Source organism: Sorex araneus, chromosome 2, assembly GCF_027595985.1.
Source record: "Sorex araneus isolate mSorAra2 chromosome 2, mSorAra2.pri, whole genome shotgun sequence".
In the NCBI taxonomy this organism is placed as follows: domain Eukaryota; kingdom Metazoa; phylum Chordata; class Mammalia; order Eulipotyphla; family Soricidae; genus Sorex; species Sorex araneus.
In genome coordinates this window covers 332837205-332856398 of record NC_073303.1, presented here as the reverse complement: position 1 = coordinate 332856398, position 19194 = coordinate 332837205, and the positions used below count along the sequence as shown (strand labels likewise).

Here is a 19194-nt window from a genome sequence, read left to right as displayed (position 1 = left end):
GTGTGTTCCAGGGACCACCAACGCTACTCCCTGCAGTGCTCAGGAGACCATGACGTACAGAGAATCAAACTGGGGTCAAGCACAGGTTTTCTATACTATATCCCTGACCCCATTTCAAACTGTGTAAGGAGGATGCTCTCAAATTTTACCCCCTCCTTATCCCTGCCACCTCCCACCAAGATTTTCATCACCACCATCACTCAAAGACTCATCAGTCTGAGTATAAAAGTGACATTCTGGCTAATAAAGTAGAATTCATATACTAATCCACAATTAGTCTGAGACAAAAAATAGCACTGTACCACTGAGTGGAGGGAATAAAATACAGTTAAATTGTGATATAATCAAAGCCATGAACTACCGAAAATGTTCTATATTGAGAACTTTTTTAGGATGGTTAAATATTTGATGAAGGTAGTTGACAAAAATAAATGGGGTTATCAAAGTGTGTACATTTAAATTTTCTATAAATAATATCTGCATGAGTATTTAAAGTAAATAGAAAAGGGGTTGGAGGGGCTGGAGCGATAGCACAGCGGGTAGGGCGTTTGCCTTGCACGCAGCCAACCCGGGTTCGAATCCCAGCATCCCATACGGTCCCCTGAGCACCGCCAGGGGTAATTCCTAAGTGCAGAGCCAGGAGTAACCCCTGTGCATCGCCAGGTGTGACCCAAAAAGCAAAAAAAAAAAAAAAAAAAAAAGAAAAGGGGTTGGAGAGGTAGTCCAGGAGGTAAGGTACTTACTTGCATACTGAACACCCAGTTTGGTCCCTGAGCCAGTATCACCATCTGGGCATGGTCAGATGCAACTCTCTCTACCAATCCCCCCTACCAGTACTATAAATAGAATGCAAAAAATTTAATATTTCTTTTTTTTTATTTTTTGGGTCACACCTGGCGATGCACAGGGGTTACTCCTGGCTCTGCACTCAGGAATTACTCCTGGCAGTGCTCAGAGGACCATATGGGATGCTGGGAGTCGAACCCGGGTTGGCCACGTGCAAGGCAAACTCCCTACCTGCTGTGCTATCGCTTCAGCCCCTCTATTTTCTTTTTGAGGTAGACCAAAAAGAAGCAGAAAGAGAAAAAACTGTAAAACTCCTAAAATAGCATTCTGGTACCCTGGATAAGCCCCAACTTGGGTCTCAACTTGCCAAGACACATACAGTCTCAAAGAAGTCATTCAACTGCTGTGAATCTCAGTTTCTTATCTATAAGACAGAATGAAAAAACCCGTCTTCGTTGTTCTTGCTATTTTGGGGCCTCTCCCAGCAGTGCTCAGAGCTTACTTGTGATTCTGTGCTCAGGGGTCACTCCCAGAGGTTGTTGGGGGACCAAATTGTATTCAAAGAACCGAACCTGTATTAGCCTCCTTGCAGGGCAACCTGTATTATCTGTATTATCTTTCTCTCTGGCCCAAACCCTGTCTTTTTTATAAACCACTACTATGAAGTCACAGGAGATAAGAGTGACAATATAATCCTTCTTCATTTCTTTCTGTAATGACTGGTTTTCAGCCTTTAGCATCATATGCAAGAGCAGATACTAGCCAGGTAATAATAGAGGGATTAAAAAGAAAAACCCACCATCTGTAGTGCAAGACCCTTCTGGGGCAGGTTTTTGTGAATAGGGAATTGGTGGGCTATTTGAATCAGACATTTCTTCATCATCTTCATCATCTTCCATTTCATTAGCTGTCAGGTTATTAGAAAAATCCAGGCTTCCATTTTGAGTGTAGCGGTGTACCAAATCTTTGTCCAGGTCTTCCACCTTGGGTTTTACATCTGTAGAAGCAAATAACCATAGATCATTTAATGAAAATGTGCAATGGAAAGATAATAAAAGGCACACAGCTTGGAAAGACATCTGATCATTACCTAATTTACCCAATTTATTTGAGAGGCCTCCAGACTTGGAAATACAACTTCTTTTAAAAGGGAGGTCAACAAAATACAAAGGCAATCTACAGATTGGGAAAGGATATTTACCCAATACCCATCTGATAAAGGGTTGATATCAAGGGTATATAAAGCACTGGTTGAACTCTACAAGAAGAAAACATCCAACCCCATCAGAAAATGCGCCGAAGAAATGAACAGAAACTTTTCCAAGGAAGAGATACGAATGGCTAAAAGGTACATGAAAAAATGCTCTGCATCACTAATCATCAGGGAGATGCAGATCAAAACAACCATGAGATACCACCTCACACCACAGAGAATGGCACACATCCAAAAGAACAAAAGCAACCGCTGTTGGAGAGAATGTGGGGAGAAAGGGACCCTCCTACACTGCTGGTGGGAATGCCGACTGGTCCAGCCCCTTTGGAAAACAATATGGACGCTTCTCAAAAAATTAGAAATTGAGCTTCCATTTGATCCAGCAATACCACTTCTGGGAATATACCCTGGAGAAACAAAAAAGTACAGTCGGAATGACATCTGCACTTATATGTTCATCGCGGCACTGTTTACAATAGCCAGAACCTGGAAAAAACCGAGTGCCTAAGAACAGATGACTGGTTAAAGAAACTCTGGTACATCTATACAATGGAATACTATGCAGCAGTTAGAAAAGATGAAGTCATGAATTTTGCATATAAGTGGATCAACATGGAAAGTATCATGCTAAGTGAAATGAGTCAGAAAGAAAGGGACAGATTGGGGCTGGAGAGATAGCACAGCGGGTAAGGCATTTGCCTTGCACGCGGCCGACCCGGGTTCAAATCCCAGCGTCCCATATGGTCCCCTGAGCATGACCAGGGGTAATTCCTGAGTGCAAAGCCAGGAGTAACCCCTGTGCATTGCCAGGTGTGACCCAAAAAGCAAAAAATAAATAAATAAATAAATAAAAGGATTTCATCGTTAAAAAAAAAAAAGAAAGGGACAGATATAGAAAGATTGCACTCATCTGTGGAATATAAAATAAGAGTAGGAGACTAATACCCAATAATAGTAGTATATAATACCAGGAGGTTGACTCCATAGCTTGGAAGTTGGCCTCACACGCTGGGGGAAAGTCATACCAAATGGAGAAGGGAACACCAAGTAAATTGTGATTGTAGATCCCACATGGTAAGGGAAATGTGCGCTGAAAGTGGACTAGTGACTGAACATGATGGCCACTCAATACCCCTATTGCAGACCACAACACCCAAAAGCAGAGAGAGAGAAAAATTGGAATGCCCTGCCATAGAGGTGGGGTGGAATGGGGGGGATGTGTTGGGGGGTAGGAGGGATACTGGATTCACTGGTGGTGGAGAATGGACACTGGTGGAGGGATGGGCTCCCGAACACTGCATGAGGGAAAAACAAGCATGAAATGTTTGAACCTGTAACTGTACCCTCACTGTGACTCATTAAGTAAAAAAAAAATTCTACACATCTTAGTTGATTGCCTGCTATGTACCAGGCACTGTTCATAGACTGGCAGTAGTAAATAAAAACATATTTCTTTCAAAAAAAAATAAAAGGGAGGTCAAGGGGAGGCTGAAAAAAAAGGTACTATAGAGTAGGCTCTTGCCTTGCATGTAACTGACCCAGGTTTGATTTTTGATGTCTCATATGGTCCCCCCCAGCACCACCAGGAGTCATACCTGAGCACAAAGCCAGGAGTAACCCATGAGCACCACTAGGTACGGACCCCCACCCCTGACCCCAAGAAAAGAAACAAGAAGAGAGATCTATAAAGATGTGAGATTGAGGAATTTACCTGTAGATGAGAAAGGATGCTGGTCAGGATCCAGGTACAGCTGTGAAAAAATTGGCCGTGGTACCACACTACTACATCTGAGAGAGGCTTCTATGGAGTTGTGGAGAGCTTCCTCAAACCGAGCAGATTTCAGTTGCCCTGCATATGAATTCCCCATGGTCTGCACCAGCACCAAAGACCAAAAAAAAAAAAAAAAAAAGGAGAGAAGTTATAAAATTAGAGGATTAGACAACTTCAAAGACCACCAGAGCTGATGTCATTAGGAATTACACATATTATACCTATATTTCTTGTTAAGACAGCTCTTTCTAGGTTTTTGTTACCAAAATAACTTTCGGTTCTTTACCTTTACAATACAAAGTCATTTTCAAATCTTTTTAAAGAGATTCTATGAGTATAATCAACCAATAATATTTTTTAAAAAGTCAAGGTTCTTCAACTAGTAAATCAACTAGTAAATTAAGATTTTGTGAAGTCAAAATTGTGAAGTCTGATCTGGTGACAATAAGGCCAGGAATCCCTTTTCAGAACTTGGGACTCCCCTACCTTCATAACAACTCTATCAGAATAAATATCTAATTACTCCCTATCTACTGAGATTTTATTAGCCTATGGGAACTGAGGAAAGGATCTTTTTTAAAAAATTTTTTTAATAGTTTATTTTTAATTAGTAAATCAACGTGAGGGTACAGTTACAGATTTATACATTTTTGTGCTCATGTTTCCCCCATACAGAGTTCGATAACCCATCCCTTCACCAGTGCCCATTCCCCACCACCAGTAAACCTAGGGTCCCTCCCACCCTCCCCAGTCTCGTCTCCCCCCACCCCGAACTGCCACTATGGCAGGGTATTCCCTTTAGTTCTCTCTCTCTGATTAGGTGTTGTGGTTTGTAATAAAGGTGTTGAGCGGCCATTGTGTTCAGTCTCTAGTCTACATTCGGCACGCGTCACTCCTCCCCCGCATGACCTCCGACCACATTTTACTTAGTGCTCCCTTCTCTGAGTTGCCCAGAATGAGAGACCAGCCTCCAAGCCATGGAGTCAACCTCCTAGTACTTATTTCTACTATTCTTGGGTATTAGACTCCTAGTCTATTATTCTATATTCCACAGATGAGTACAATCTTTCTATGTCTGTCTCTTTCTGACTCACTCGGGTTTTTCCAGGTTCTGACTATTGTAAACAGTGCTGCGATGAACATGTAAGTGCAGATGTCATTTCGACTATACTTTTTGGCTTTTCTGGGATATATTCCCAGCAGTGGTATTGCTGGGTCAAATGGGAGCTCAACCTCTAGTTTTTTGAGAATCGTCCATATTGTTTTCCAAAAGGGCTGAACTAGCCGACATTCCCACCAGCAGTGTAGAAGGGTCCCTTTCTCCCCACATCCTCTCCAACAGCGGTTGCTTTTGTTCTTTTGGATGTGTGCTAGTCTCTGTGGTGTGAGGTGGTATCTCATGGTCATTTTGATCTGCATCTCTCTGATGATTAGTGATGCAGAGCACTTTTTCATGTGCCTTTTGGCCATTCGTATCTCTTCCTTGGAAAAGTTTCTGTTCATTTCTTCGCCCCATTTTTTGATGGGGTTGGATGTTTTCTTCTTGTAGAGTTCAACCAGTGCTTTATATACAACTGATATCAACCGAGGAAAGGATCTTTTTTTAGAAGAAAAATAAAAAGCTATGATAATACTTTTGACAAAGTTCTGAAAGAAAGAGTTGTATTTTAAAACTCAAATACCGGGGCCGGAGCGATAGCACAGGGGGTAGGGCGTTTGCCTTGCACGCGGCAGACCCGGGTTCGATTCCCAGCATCCCATATGGTCCTCCGAGCACCGCCAGGAGTAATTCCTGTGTGCAGAGCCAGGAGTAACCCTGAGTATCGCTAGGTATGACCGAAAAAGCAAAAACCAAAACCAAAAAAAACCTCAAATAGCTTATGTATGAATTACTAGTATTTATTTGGAAAAATGTTATTGTTTCATCTTTTGGAGATATAAGGACGATATCCAGTGATGTACAAAGCTTATTTCTGGCTCTATGTTTGGAGATCACTTCCGGTAGGCTATGGGGATCATAAGGGGCACTGGAAATCAAATCCTGGTCAGCTGTGTGCAACACAAGTTCCCCACCCACTGTACCCTCACTCCAGCTCCACTATTGCTTCTTTTGCTTCATCTAAATCACAAACTTATTTGGACTCCTTTAGGAACAAATAGAGTAAGTCTTGAAGACATGCTCTTTCAAACTTTTTCAAATATTTCATCACTAATGCTTTTAAGGTACTTGCAGCTTAAATTTTTTCCATGTATATTAATAATGTACATCCTATAAGTTATTGACTGTTAACTGGGGACGGTTCCTAAGTATTGCCCAAGGTTGCTGAGATCTTTTCTGGTCTGGTCAATGAAGCTAAAAGTCTTTACAAATCATTGTTCAATGTTACCTGCTATTTTTCATTTGTTAATACTCATTCTTTCATGTACCCTGAAAGTCTGCAGAGGTTGCCTGATATATAATATTGCAGTAGGCTGAAACTGTCAGAGATACGCTGACATATTAGTCTAACTTTTTTGGAAAAAAAGGTTATTTTTCATAAAATAAATTATTGTTTTCCTATATAATGGCCTTATTATTGTCCTTTTTTTTCTTTTTTGGGTCACACCCGGTTATGCTCAGGGGTCACTCCTGACTCATGTACTCAGGAATTACTCCTGGCAATGCTCGGGGAACCATATGGGATGCTGGGAATTGAATGGGGTTGGCCACGTGTAAGCCGTACCCTTTGTGCTATCGTTCCAGCCCCAATATTGTCCATTTTAAAATGTTAGAAATATGCTAGTTTTATAATAAGTACAATACTCATAAAATTTTTCAGTGTTTTAATTTTTTTGCGGGTTGGTACTGGGGATCAAACCTAAGGACTCAAACATGCAAGACCTATATCCTTTTATAGAGCCACATCTTAGTCACTGGTCATTAACAATATTTTAAAAGTACAAAGAGGTTCTGATATTAGATGTCTGTGAACGACTGGGCTAAACAGTATATATATATGTATGTATATTAAGCACTTCATTAAAGTATTTTATTTATAAAAGCCTCATATCAGAAGTAGTATACAGATATTTCCATCAAAGCTTTAGTGAACATTCCTATGACTTGGAGATAAAGCCAGAATCTTATTTTGGCAGCTTTCTTATAATATATATATATATATTTTTTTTCTTTTTGGGTCACACCCAGCATTGCACAGAGATACTCCTGGCTCTGCACTCAGGAATTAAAATTACTCCTGTAATTCCTGAGGTGCTCGGAGGATCATATAGGATGCTGGGAATCGAACCCAGGTTGGCCATGTGCAAGGCAAACACCTTACCCACTGTGCTATCACTCCAGCACCAACTTTCTTATAACATATTATGTGAAACAGTATGTATTAAAATTTCTAGAAACAAGGCTAGAGAGATAGTACAGTGGGTAGGGTGCTTGCCTTATACTCGGCCTACCCATATTTAAAATCCAGCATCCCATATGATCCCCTGAGCATAGCCAGTAGCAATTCCTGAGTGCAGAGCTGGCAGTAAGCTCTGAGCATAGTGGGGTGTGCCCCCCTTAAAAAATTGCTAGTATCCCCTTTGATAGAGTACATACCCGAAAATATACATATGGTACCCAATTAATTTCTTTTTCCCCCCACACCCAGCTCTGCTCAGAGCTTACTCCTGGCTCTGCTCTCTGGGTGTGCCCTATCTACTGTACTATAACTTATCATTCAGTTAAAACTTTTAAATGGAAGAAAATCAACAGTCTGTCAAATGAAATTTTGGGGGGGAGCTCAAGCTTCTAAGACTCCTTACTAATAAAGCCAAAAACATAAGTTTTCTAAAGTTCAAAAACAAGTTATTTTTCAACAATTATACATAATCCAAATAGGGTAAGGATGGAGAATGATGTTGTGTCCCTAGTTTCTATATTTAAGTAATTCCAACAGTCATTTTACCTACCTTCTTTACTAAAGGGAGAAAATTACAGAAATATGCAGCACCAACCTTCTTCCCCCCCTTTAAAATATTTATTGCTGCTTTGTTTTGCTTTGTTTCACAATCAAACCAGTATAATTACTTTATACTTGCAGGGTTTGGGATTTTTTTTTTATCCATGGAGAACAAAAAGGTAACTTAAAAGGCAGAACTTTAGCCATTCTCCACAGCACCATACACCTGGAAATCTTGCCTCTTCATGTCTATTACTTGCTCAACAAGTTATGCTTCCTATCATTGAAAGCCATGACATATATAAGTACATGTATATGTGTGTATATATAAAGATATATATAAAGAGAGTAAGAGAGAGAGAGTTACCTTGGATCATACCTGTGAATCATACATTTGCCCACTGACCCTATCCATAGGCCTCCAAAAAATCTTTTTATAAAGAAATTCTCATCTAGGGACAGGTGTCAAAGGGCAGGGAGCACAAGCCTGGTGTGCTGAATCCCAGGTTCAATTGCTGACACGCCCTGGTCCCATAAACACCACTGAGTATGCTGGTATCTCCCGCATTGATGAACCCAAGCAGTACCTGACCAAGCATCATCAAGAATAGCCCCAGGCCCACTGAACACAATTTGGGAAACTTCATGCTCTTCTTCCACCTGCCTCCATGAAAGAAGTTCATAATTATGCATAAAAATTTCATGCTCTCAATTCCTTCCCTGTTTACAGTTCAAGAAATAATAAGACAGATACACATGTACAGGGGCTCATAAATATTGTACTGAATAAAATTACTGAATCAGCATAAAAATGGCAATCAAGGTTCACCAACTCAGAAAACTGATACAATCCAACAAGAACTGCAAGTGGCCCCCATGGAAAGAACTTAAGAAGAAATGACTGACTATTCCAAATGAAAATATCGTCTGCGTTATTTTGAAGGACAGTCATAATGTTAAAAAAAAGTAAACTGACCCCAGATTCTTTAGCACTGGGTATTAACGTTTTTCCTTGATAGTTTTTAAAATTACATCAAGAAGCACAAGTTCTTTGCCTTTGGTATAATTGTGGACGTGCTTTCTTTGTTTGTTTACTTAAGACAGATTTCCAGGGCACTGAGAATTTTTTTTTTTTGAAAAGGGAAAAAAATCTAAATAAACTTCGAACCTCTGCTTTAAAGGAAGAAGTGTTTTTAGTGCAAAGTATTTTAGAAGTGGGGAGGGCCACTCCCACTAGTGAGTGTTTGGGATACAGCACTAGACATCAAACCCAGGGCTCCCATAGTCAAAGGATGTGCTCTAGACCTTTAAATCATCTCTCCTGCCCAGGAAAAGCATTGTTTTTTGTTTTGTTTTATCTTGTTTTGCTTTGGAGCCACACCAGGCAGTGCTCAGGGCTTACTCCTTGTTCTGAATTTAGAGATCACTCCTGGCAGGGCTCAGGGGACCATATAGAGTTTTGGGGGTCAGACCCAGGTAGGACTCGTACAAAGCAAGTGCCCTACTGTTGTACTATCCTTCTGGCCCCAGTAAAAGTATTCTTAACATTTAATACCATAGTATTTAAGATCACTGAAAGGTTAGCATTATCTACTCCGACTAAGTAGCCTTCCTGTCCTTGGATTCTCAAAGAGTCTGCAGAAGCCATGATGGCCTAACACTCAACTCAAAGTCAGTGTGAGTAATCTAACTTCAGGACAGAAAATGGAGAAATGCCTTTCTAAATTGGTTTTTAGATACAAGAAATCAACTTATGACTTCTATTATAGATGTACATGTACTTTATATTAGGGCATTATGAAACTGCATTTCATTGCTTTTATGTTTTCTGTTATTTCTATGAAATTATCAAAAAAGAAAAGCCATATTAAAGTGCTTATTATATAAAAACTGCTGAGAGTTAACAGACACAGGTGCTATCAAGGAAATCTCTAAGAAAAGATAGTGTGCAGGACAGGTTCTTTCTGCACCACTAATTAAATGCTCACAAAACAAGCGGGATCAGAGCCAGCTAGATTACTTGGGGTCCCAGCAAGTGCTTGCAGCCATCTCTCCAGACTGTGAACTAAGCTTCTGCCCCATGCCGGCTAAGGGGGGAAATATCCTCCCTTGGTTTTTCTTCCTTCTGGGAAGAAGCAGTATGGCCTCCACCATTTTATGGAACTTTTAAACAGGTATGAACTTGGTGGCGCGGGAGAAAAAAAATGTGCTTTGAACTTGAAACAGTGGGACGCTTGGGCAGTCTCGGGCCAGGGCTGGTGCCGGCTTGAGCTCCGCCAAGATTTGACCCGGGTGGCCATGCCTTTGCACAGCCGATTTGCTGCTGAACGATCAGGATCCAGAGACAGCTAGATTACTTGGGGTCCCAGCGAGTGCTTGCAGCCATGTCTCTAGACTGTGAATTAAGCTTTTGCTCCATGCTGCTCCAGGAAGGGAAATGATGCAATTTCCAACTTAAATCTCCCTGGAATTAATTACTAAAATACAGAAATCCTAAACCTTTATATCTCTTCATTCTCATTAGTGGAAAACTAATTATCAAATGTTTCCTTGTCAATAGGGCCGTATTTTTGGGGGATAAACTCCAACAAGAATAGTGAGTTCTGTGTTGAAACTCCAACAACAATATTGAGTTTTGTGTTGAAATATGGAATGTAATCAAGGTAAAGAGAAAATGAAGTGAAATTTATCGGTTATGCAGGGGGGTGGGGGTTGGGGGTATACTGTTTTTTTTTTTTTTTGGTGGTGGAATATGGGCACTGGTGAAAGGATGGGTGTTTGAGCACTGTATAACTGAGACATAAGCCTGAGAACTTTGCAACTTTCCACATGGTGATTCAATAAAATAAATTTAAAAAAAAACCAGCGGGATCAAGTACAAACCACCGTGACACTGTGGTTTGATGCTTTTCTGCTCTCGCCTGTCATCTTTCCTGCAGAAGGTAAGGTACAGGAGGGCATATGGGAGTAAGATAGGGAGGCTTCTCTCTCTGGTGGCCCTAGGTATAAGGCTAGAGAATCAAAGACTAATTTATTAAAGCCACCACAGTTTCCCTCAATTTTCCTTTTGAAAATGGAGAAAGGAAAAAACACACTCTGTGGAAGTACTCTTTGGCTTGTATTGTTTTCATTTCCTTTCTTTTTGAGGGGGGCATATTAGACTCTGCTCAGGGGGGCTCCCGGCATTGCCAGGATCAGACCAGGGTCACCCACATGCACAGCATGTCCTCCATCCCACTGGCCATCTCTCCGGCCCTGACAATAATTCCATGGCTAAGAATTAGTGTGTTATTAACAAAAACATCAAGAATACAAAGCGACAAGGATATTTTTTTCTCATTAACCTATTCCCCAAAGATTTTTTTTTTTTCACAATGAAAGCATCAGCTCAGAGTTCCTAATACATATTCTTTGATGTTTAAATGTTAGGTGATATGGGAAGCACATCACAGTGCAGGCTTCTAACCAGCGGGTGAAAGGCACAGAGGCTGCTGGGTCACTGCTGGGGGATCGACCCAGTAATGAGAACACTCATAGTAGTAATGAGTATCAAAGGAAACCTTTCTTGAGTGAGTATAGTAGTTGGGGTGAAGGAGGCAATGAGATAGTACAGTGGGTAGGGTACTTGCCTCACAAATGGGTTTAATAACCAGCACCACATATGATCCCCGGAGCACTGCTGGGGTGACCCCTGTTCACAGAGCCAGGAGTAAGACCTGAGCACCATCAGGTCTGGCCCCCAAACCTAAAACCAAAAAAAAAAAAAAAAACCCCAAAAAAGCCCCAAACCAGAAAGCAAAAAACCCAACCTCCAAACAAAACAATGAAACAGTGACGTGGAGAACATATTAATATTACTGCCCTATTATATATATATGTATATATATATACATAACATAAATATAATTTAATGTTACTATTATTATATATAAATATATATTATATAATGTATGAAAACTATTATTATTGTATATTAAAAATAACACTAATATATTCTTTTTAAAAGAAAAATTGAGAACTGAGGCCTAGAGAAGTTAATAAAACCATCCCAGATGACACAAGGGGGAAATAGCAGGACCTGAGTGGAATCGAATCAGTCTGTCTCCACTGCAGCAACAGCTCTCGTAGGCTATTTTAACTAGCTATGTTCATTCAGCTGCAAAAACATCTATAATAATGACCTCACTGGATAAATAGTTAGAAAGTAAAAATAAATTTACAAATAAAAATACTGAGGAATATTTTTTTCTTTGATGATTTGTCTTTGTTTATGTATATAGCAAAGTTGCAAGACTGGCTGAAGAGAGAGTTTTAACTTAAACTATGTGAATTATAGAAACAAAGTTAAGCTACAACTAAAAACATTCAAAACATATAAAATAGCAACTCCATACTGCAATGTAAAGTCCCTTTTTTTTTTTTAAATTTTTTATTGTAAAGTCCCTTTAATTCACTGTAAGTATTAGATGAAAGGGGGGGAAAAAAAGGTAAATTTGGCAAAAAAGAGTAATTTATAGAGGAAGAAGCATAGGACTCCAAGTCATTAGACTAACTTATTTTGGGATATATCTTGCCTATTATCTTTTTTTTTCTACCAAGTCCAATCTTAAGAGACTTAATTCATTAGAGGTCTCATTCATTATATGGCAAATAAATAAACTAAAATAGTCTCATCAACTCCCTGAAATATTAAAAACAAATGTTTACACATCACACACACAAATACACACATGTATATGAAATAAATGAATATATGTATATATGTATACATGTAAATATATGTATACACATATACATATATTCATTTATTGTCTAGTAAAGACCAAAAAAGTTTCCAAAAGCATAAAAGATAAAATGAAATAAAGTTGAAAGTATATTTTCCTTATCTTTCTTATCACATTTAAAAAGTACTAGATTTAAATTATTGTTCAAACTGTAATCTTTAAAATAAAGTTAATGCATTAATGTTTATTTTCCCTCCTCCATGGAAGCAGACATACAATTTAGGTTGATAAAACTCACAAGAAAAAGCTATGATAATATATTAATTTCTTAGAAATAAATATAAACACCATTATCTTATGAAGATCATACTGATGCAATAGTTTTGTGGGGGGTGGAAAGTTATGAAGTACATACAACAAAGTGTTAGTAAAATCTGCTGATGATAGTTTAAAATTAGTTTTTTTAAAAAAATTGGTATCTTCTTAGTTTTCAAATTAATAAGTACTACAGTAAGAGGGAACTATCATATAGCAACTGAACTAGTCTCACCACTATAACTACCCTTGAACAAGTTATTCACTGTCATCCCACTGCTCATCGATTTGTTAGAGCGGGCACCAGTAATGTCTCCATTGTAAGACATGTTACTGTTTTTGGCATATTGAATATGCTATGGGTAGCTTGCCAGGCTCTGCCATGTAGGCAAGATACTCTTGGTAGCTTGCCAGGCTCTCTGAGAAGGGCAGAGGACTCGAACCCGGGTCAGCCGAGTACAAGACAAATGCCCTACCCACTGTGCTCTCGCTCCAACCTATTCGTTCTTGTACCTTAGCTATTTAAAATCATGAGCTCCCTACACCAGATACTTTTAACAATTTCACAAGAATACAAACATGCTTTCAGACACAGAAAAAGCCCTTCGTTTTTTTTACCAAACTTTGATAGCATAGAAAAAAAACACTTGAACTGCCAATGTTTATGAAAGCATGGGGAAACTTTATTTTAATAACTTCTGTACCTCTGTTTTTTGTAAACTGGCCTAATTTTTTCATTAAAATTGACTGAGGCTTGTAAGATAAAGCCTTGCATTCTCTGAACTTCATTTCACTTTAGTTTCAGGCTCTAGTTCCGCAGCTCTTCCTAGGTAGTACAGATTCATAAGTTCAAAAGAATTTAAAAAAATTGAACAAGTTATTAAAAAAAAGATTTTTTTTTTCTTTTTGGGTTACACCTGGTGATGCATAGGGGTTACTCCTGGCTTTGTACTCAGGAATTACTCCTGGGGGTGCTCAGGGGACCATATAGGATGCTCGGAATTGAACCCAGGTTGGCTGCACGCAAGGCAAACGCCCTACCCTCTGTGCTATCGCTCCAGCCACTAAAAAAAAGATTTTTATTGGGGACAAAGAGGTAAGGACCTTGCCACACTGCTGACCCAAGTTCTATCCCTGGCACCCTATCTGGTTCCCAGAGTAGAGCTCAGAGTAAGCTATGAGCACCACTGGGTGAAGCTCCCAACCAAAATTAAACAAATAAACAAAATGTTTTATTATTCAGAGGTAAGAAAACTGAATTTTCAAAGTGGATATCCTTCCATTCCTTGCTGGTGCTTCAGGATTACAGAAAAAAGTAAAATTTATTCCAGAGTTTGGAATGAGAACTCTCAGTAGAATTGGAGTTTCTACTACTGATCCCTGAGTGCAGGGCAAAGAGCTAGCCCTGAGTACTGCTGGGTGTAACCCAAATGACATCCCTCCCCCACCCCAACTACCAACACCACCACAAACTACATTTTTTTCTGTTCTAAAGTATTGAGCTACACTGAGGATATTATATTGGGCATGCTCCTTCCCTTCTATGTGTTGAGCTCTACAGAAGATTCTGGAGACTGGGGTTAGGACTCAGTTACCCAGCACATGCCTAGCCTGATTGAGATCATGGGCTTAATCACTGGCACTGCAAAAACTGGAGAAAAATAAAGCACTCTCAGAAGATGACAAGGCATTTGGTGTTCAAGGAAAACGTGACTTGAAGGGCTGGAAAACAGTTTGACCCCCAGAACTACATGGCTCCTTAGATATCCAGTGATCCCCGAGCACCAGCTACACCGGGAGGAACCTCCAAGCAGGCCCCTCAAATAAAATCTGCTATCTAGTACCTTATATCGTTCCTTTATTAAGAATTTTATAATTGTATACACATTTTTATGACCATTCCACTATTCCACATATTTGATTCTGAATTTATAAAAGAAAATTACTTGTCACAGTATTATTAATCATATGCCCTTTTTTTATTATGAATATCCACCAATGAGAATCACAATGAGTGTTATGAGACAAGAAATCAAGCATGCACAGACCTGCAGACCAATGGGACAGAGTTGAATATCCTGTCACAGACCCCCAAATATATGGCCACTTAATCTCTGACAAAGGAGCAAGAAATGCAAAGTGGAACAAGGAAAGCCTCTTCAACAAGTGGTCCTGGGAAAACTGGATAGCTACCTGCAAAAAAATGAACTCTGACCTCTGTCTAATGTCAGGCACAAAAGTCAGATCAAAGTGGATGAAAGACCTCAATATCTGACATGAATCTATATGGTACACAGAAGAAAACGTAGGCAGAACTCTCCATGACATTGAAGCTAAAAGCATCTTTAAGGATGAAACAGCACTGGCCATTGCATGTGGAAGCAAACGTAAACAAATGGGACTACATCAAACTAAGAAGCTTCTGCACTTCAAAAGAAACAGTGACCAAAATACAGAACCCACAGAAAAGGAAAGACTATTTACCCAATACCCATATGATAAGGAATTAATATCCAGGATATACAAGACACTAGTAGAACTGTATAAGAAAAAGACCTCCAATCCCATGAAAAAATGAGAAGAAATGAACAGAAGTTTCCTCAAAAAGGAAATACAAATGGCCAAAAGGCACATGAAAAAATGCTCCACATCACTAGTCATCAGGGAGATGCAAATCAAAACAACAATGAGATATCATCTCACACCACAGAGACTGACACACATTCAAAAGAACAAAAGCAACCAGTGCTGTGTGGATGTGGGGGAAAAAGGGACGATCTTTCACTGTTGGTGGGAATGCTGACTGGTCCAGCCTTTCTGGAAAACAATATGGACAGTCCTTCAAAAACTAGAGATTGAGCTTCCACATGACCCCGCAATACCACTTCTGGGAATATATCCTGAGGATGCAAAAAAGCACGGTAGAAATGACATCTGTACCTATATATTCATTGCAGCACTGTTCACAATAGTCAAAATCTGGAAACAATCCAAGTGCTCTAAAACAGATGATTGGTTAAAGAAACTTTGATACATCTACACAATGGAATACTATGCAGCTGTTAGGAGAGATGAAGTCATGAAATTTGCTTATAAATGGATAGACATGGAGAGTATTATGCTAAGTGAAATGAGTCAGAAAGAGACGGACAGACATAGAAGGACTGCACTCATTTGTGGAGTACAGAAGAATATCACATGAGGCTGACACCCAAGGACAGTAGATACCAGGGGCAGGAGGACTGCCCCATAGCTGGAAGCCTGCTTCATGAGCAGAGGGGAGAAGGCAGATGGAATAGAGAAGGGATCACTAAGAAAACAATGGCTGGAGAAATCAGTTGGGATGGGAGATGCATGCCGAAAATAGATAATGGACCAAACCTGATGACCTCTCAAGTGTCTGTGTTGCAAGCCATAATGCCCAAAAGTAGAGAGAGAGTATGGGGAATATTGTCTGCCATGGAGGCAGGGGGAGGGTGAGAAAGGGGGGTTATACCGAGGATATTGGTGGTGGGGAATGTGCACTGGTGGAGGGATGGGTATTTGATCATTGGGTGATTCTAACCCAAACATGAAAGCTTGTAACTATCTCATTGCGATTCAATGAAAAAAAGAAAAGAAAAGAAAAAGAAATCAAGCATGCATATTCTCATCAAGTCTATGTCTAAAATAAAAACAACATATACTGACAATAAGTAGTTAGGTTTAGTATTTGTCAACCTTTCCCAATTAAATTGTGAGTTCTGGGGTGAGGGCAGGAGGGGGAAGGGAAATTGCTGTTTTGTTTTGTTGAAAACTGCAACTGAACTTTTAAAATATGAACACACATTGTGCAATGTATAAATTATATATTAAAGTTGGAAGAGATCTCTCTTTCCAAGTACATTAACCAAAGCACAAAGTTAACCACACATTCAAAACAAAAGTGCTTTTATTTCACTTTTACTCGTCCTCCCTCCTGAAAATCTTTAGAAAACACAAATAGATAAAACGAAAAAATTTCCCATGTCTGTTAATAATTCTGTGCTTTTAAATCTGAACAAAACCCTTTTGACAATATCTGAAGCCAGAAGTATTTTGAGATATTGACATAAAAATGCAGAGTCAGCAACTTAATTCTAAAATTAACCATTTTTACCAATATTCTTGTGGTTATAAAATGTGTCTTAAATTGTTATGAAAACAATTACTGTAACATGCTAACCAATTCCATGATATTAAAAAATGTCATAATTAAAAGATAAAGTACAATGCTATTCTTCCTTTGTAGCAAGGAATTATGTGCTTCTACTGGAAATCTTTACTTTCTTCCTTGAAATGCCAGAAATTCTTCTGTAAAATAAACACACCTCATCAAGACTCTCTGGAACTCGTATAATTACCAGAGGCAATCTCTGTGTAAGATCAAAGAAGCAAAACAATAATAGGCAAAGTGTGACCTCTACCATGTCACCAGAGACCAATTTTTCAACAGGGAGAAGAGTCAATAATCCAGAACAGAAAACATTAAATAACGAGAAATGCTTCCAAAGTGTGGTTTACCACATCCATCAAGTCAGCCATATTCAAAAGTTCAGTCTCTGTGGCTTCAGAGAACAAAGTTCTGGGGATTTTATCACAACAAAGATTAAAATCTGCATAAAATGCCTGAGGCAAAAACCAATTTCCCAAATGCAGAGTAGATTCTCCAAAGATACTGCAATCGATTTTCAAATTTCATTGAATGCTTTATAACATTTTATGGGTAAATCACAGAAGTGTCTTGGAAACTGTGCTGTAAACATTAATCAGAAAAAAATAATGATTGATAACACATTAAAGACATCTACAGGTTTTTGTTGTGTTTTGGTAGTTCTCTGTCACTAAATTCAGGAGCAGGAATTGGTTTCCTTTGTAATGCATTTGAATTACTCATAAGAAGAATAGAGGTACAAAAAGGGGTTAAGAAATCCCCAATCATAGCAATTAGTAAAATTTTAAAATTTTTAAATAGATTAGAAATAAAATTATGTTTTAGAATAAGAAAAATTGGATTATTTTTCTCAGATACTATGAAACCAAATGATTTAGGCATTGAAAACACATGAATTATTTAACCTACAAACAGCCATTGTGGAGTTATTCAGAGAGTAGTAAAAGACTTAGCTTAAAGGAAGAGGATCTGGAATAGGAAAGCAGTTGAGAACATTATGTTCTTATATTAATTTCTTACTCCTTTACTTCTATCTGTTCACCATCTTTCCATCTGCTCTGGCTTTCTATCTTCATATACATTAACACTCCTAATTATATTTGTCAATTTTGCCACAATTTCAATGCTACTAAGCAGCTGTGGATTTTCTCTAGGAAATTATCAGTCACTATACTTAGGTTCCTAAATTAGTTGTTGAAAGGCTCTTTAGCCTTGAGAAAAAGAGACATAGAACACTATACACTAAGCCTTACCTACCCTTACCTACATTTTGCAGCTTTATATTGAATAATTTGAAAAAAACCTCAAAATCTACCCACACAAGAATTCACAAATTGTGAATTTATATCAGCAATTGTTAGTGAAATCTACTGTACACTACTCTTCATCTTTTCCCTCTTACTATACATATTAAAATATATGTACCTGTGTATATAAATAAAGTTCATAACCTGGAAACAAGTCAAACCAAATCCCTTTTAATAAATTGTTCCTTTTTTACGATATATTTGCCAGGTGGCCAACATCTTTCAAAGTTATCTGCCATCATATATGAGTATCTTGAGGTCATGGGCTGTGACGAAGTGAGCTCTGACAAGACATGCACATTCCCTTTTCCATTTCCCTTCTAAGACAAAATTCTTTATTATATCTGTTTCTCTTACTCGGTTGACTTTTGACACTGATTTTCTTACTACTACAACATGAATAAGAAATACATCAGGAGGAAATGCAAACTTTAAGGTTATTTATTAATTGATATCAATTTCTATTAAACAACTATGTTTTTAGGGCAAAAAATATAACTAAATTTTAAAAAAATCTTCTACAATCCAGAAGCATTCTATTTCATGTGTCACTTACTTCCTTAATACATTAAAGTCAAAGGTAACTTTTTAAGGTCAACAAGCAATTGATATTTTTAAGGTTTGAAATTTGTACATTAGTCAAAAGATTACAGAAGAATTTAAAATTAATGTTGATTTCTTCCTTACATCCTCAGCCTTATATTCCCTCCTTACATGCCCTCAACCCAATGCAAAACATACTTTATGCTATGAGGATTAAAAAAAAAAAAAAAAGGTGGCACTTCTGCAGTGCAAAAATCCTTAAATCCTAGAAATACTAAAATGATAAACATTTTGCAAAGTTAGAACACTTCAAACGCCAAATGTTCTTTCACTTATATTGACTCATAGAAATTGCCAACATTTGGTAAGGATTATCCTTCCATTAGACAAAAGCAAGCATTCCTT

The 19194-nt window shown here is 38.5% G+C and overlaps 1 protein-coding gene across 1 annotated transcript in view; it reads right to left on the bottom strand.

The window, feature by feature from the left end:
- Window positions 1-19194, bottom strand: part of GREB1L (GREB1 like retinoic acid receptor coactivator) — a 273408-nt gene that overhangs the window by 119862 nt on the left and 134352 nt on the right. Inside the window, exons 3-4 of the mRNA XM_055126772.1 lie at window positions 3711-3870; window positions 1586-1783 (exon numbers count right to left, since the gene is read on the bottom strand). Of these exons, the coding sequence (XP_054982747.1) occupies window positions 1586-1783; window positions 3711-3867 (355 nt within the window). The 5' untranslated portion in view covers window positions 3868-3870. The remainder of the gene's footprint in view (window positions 1-1585; window positions 1784-3710; window positions 3871-19194) is intronic.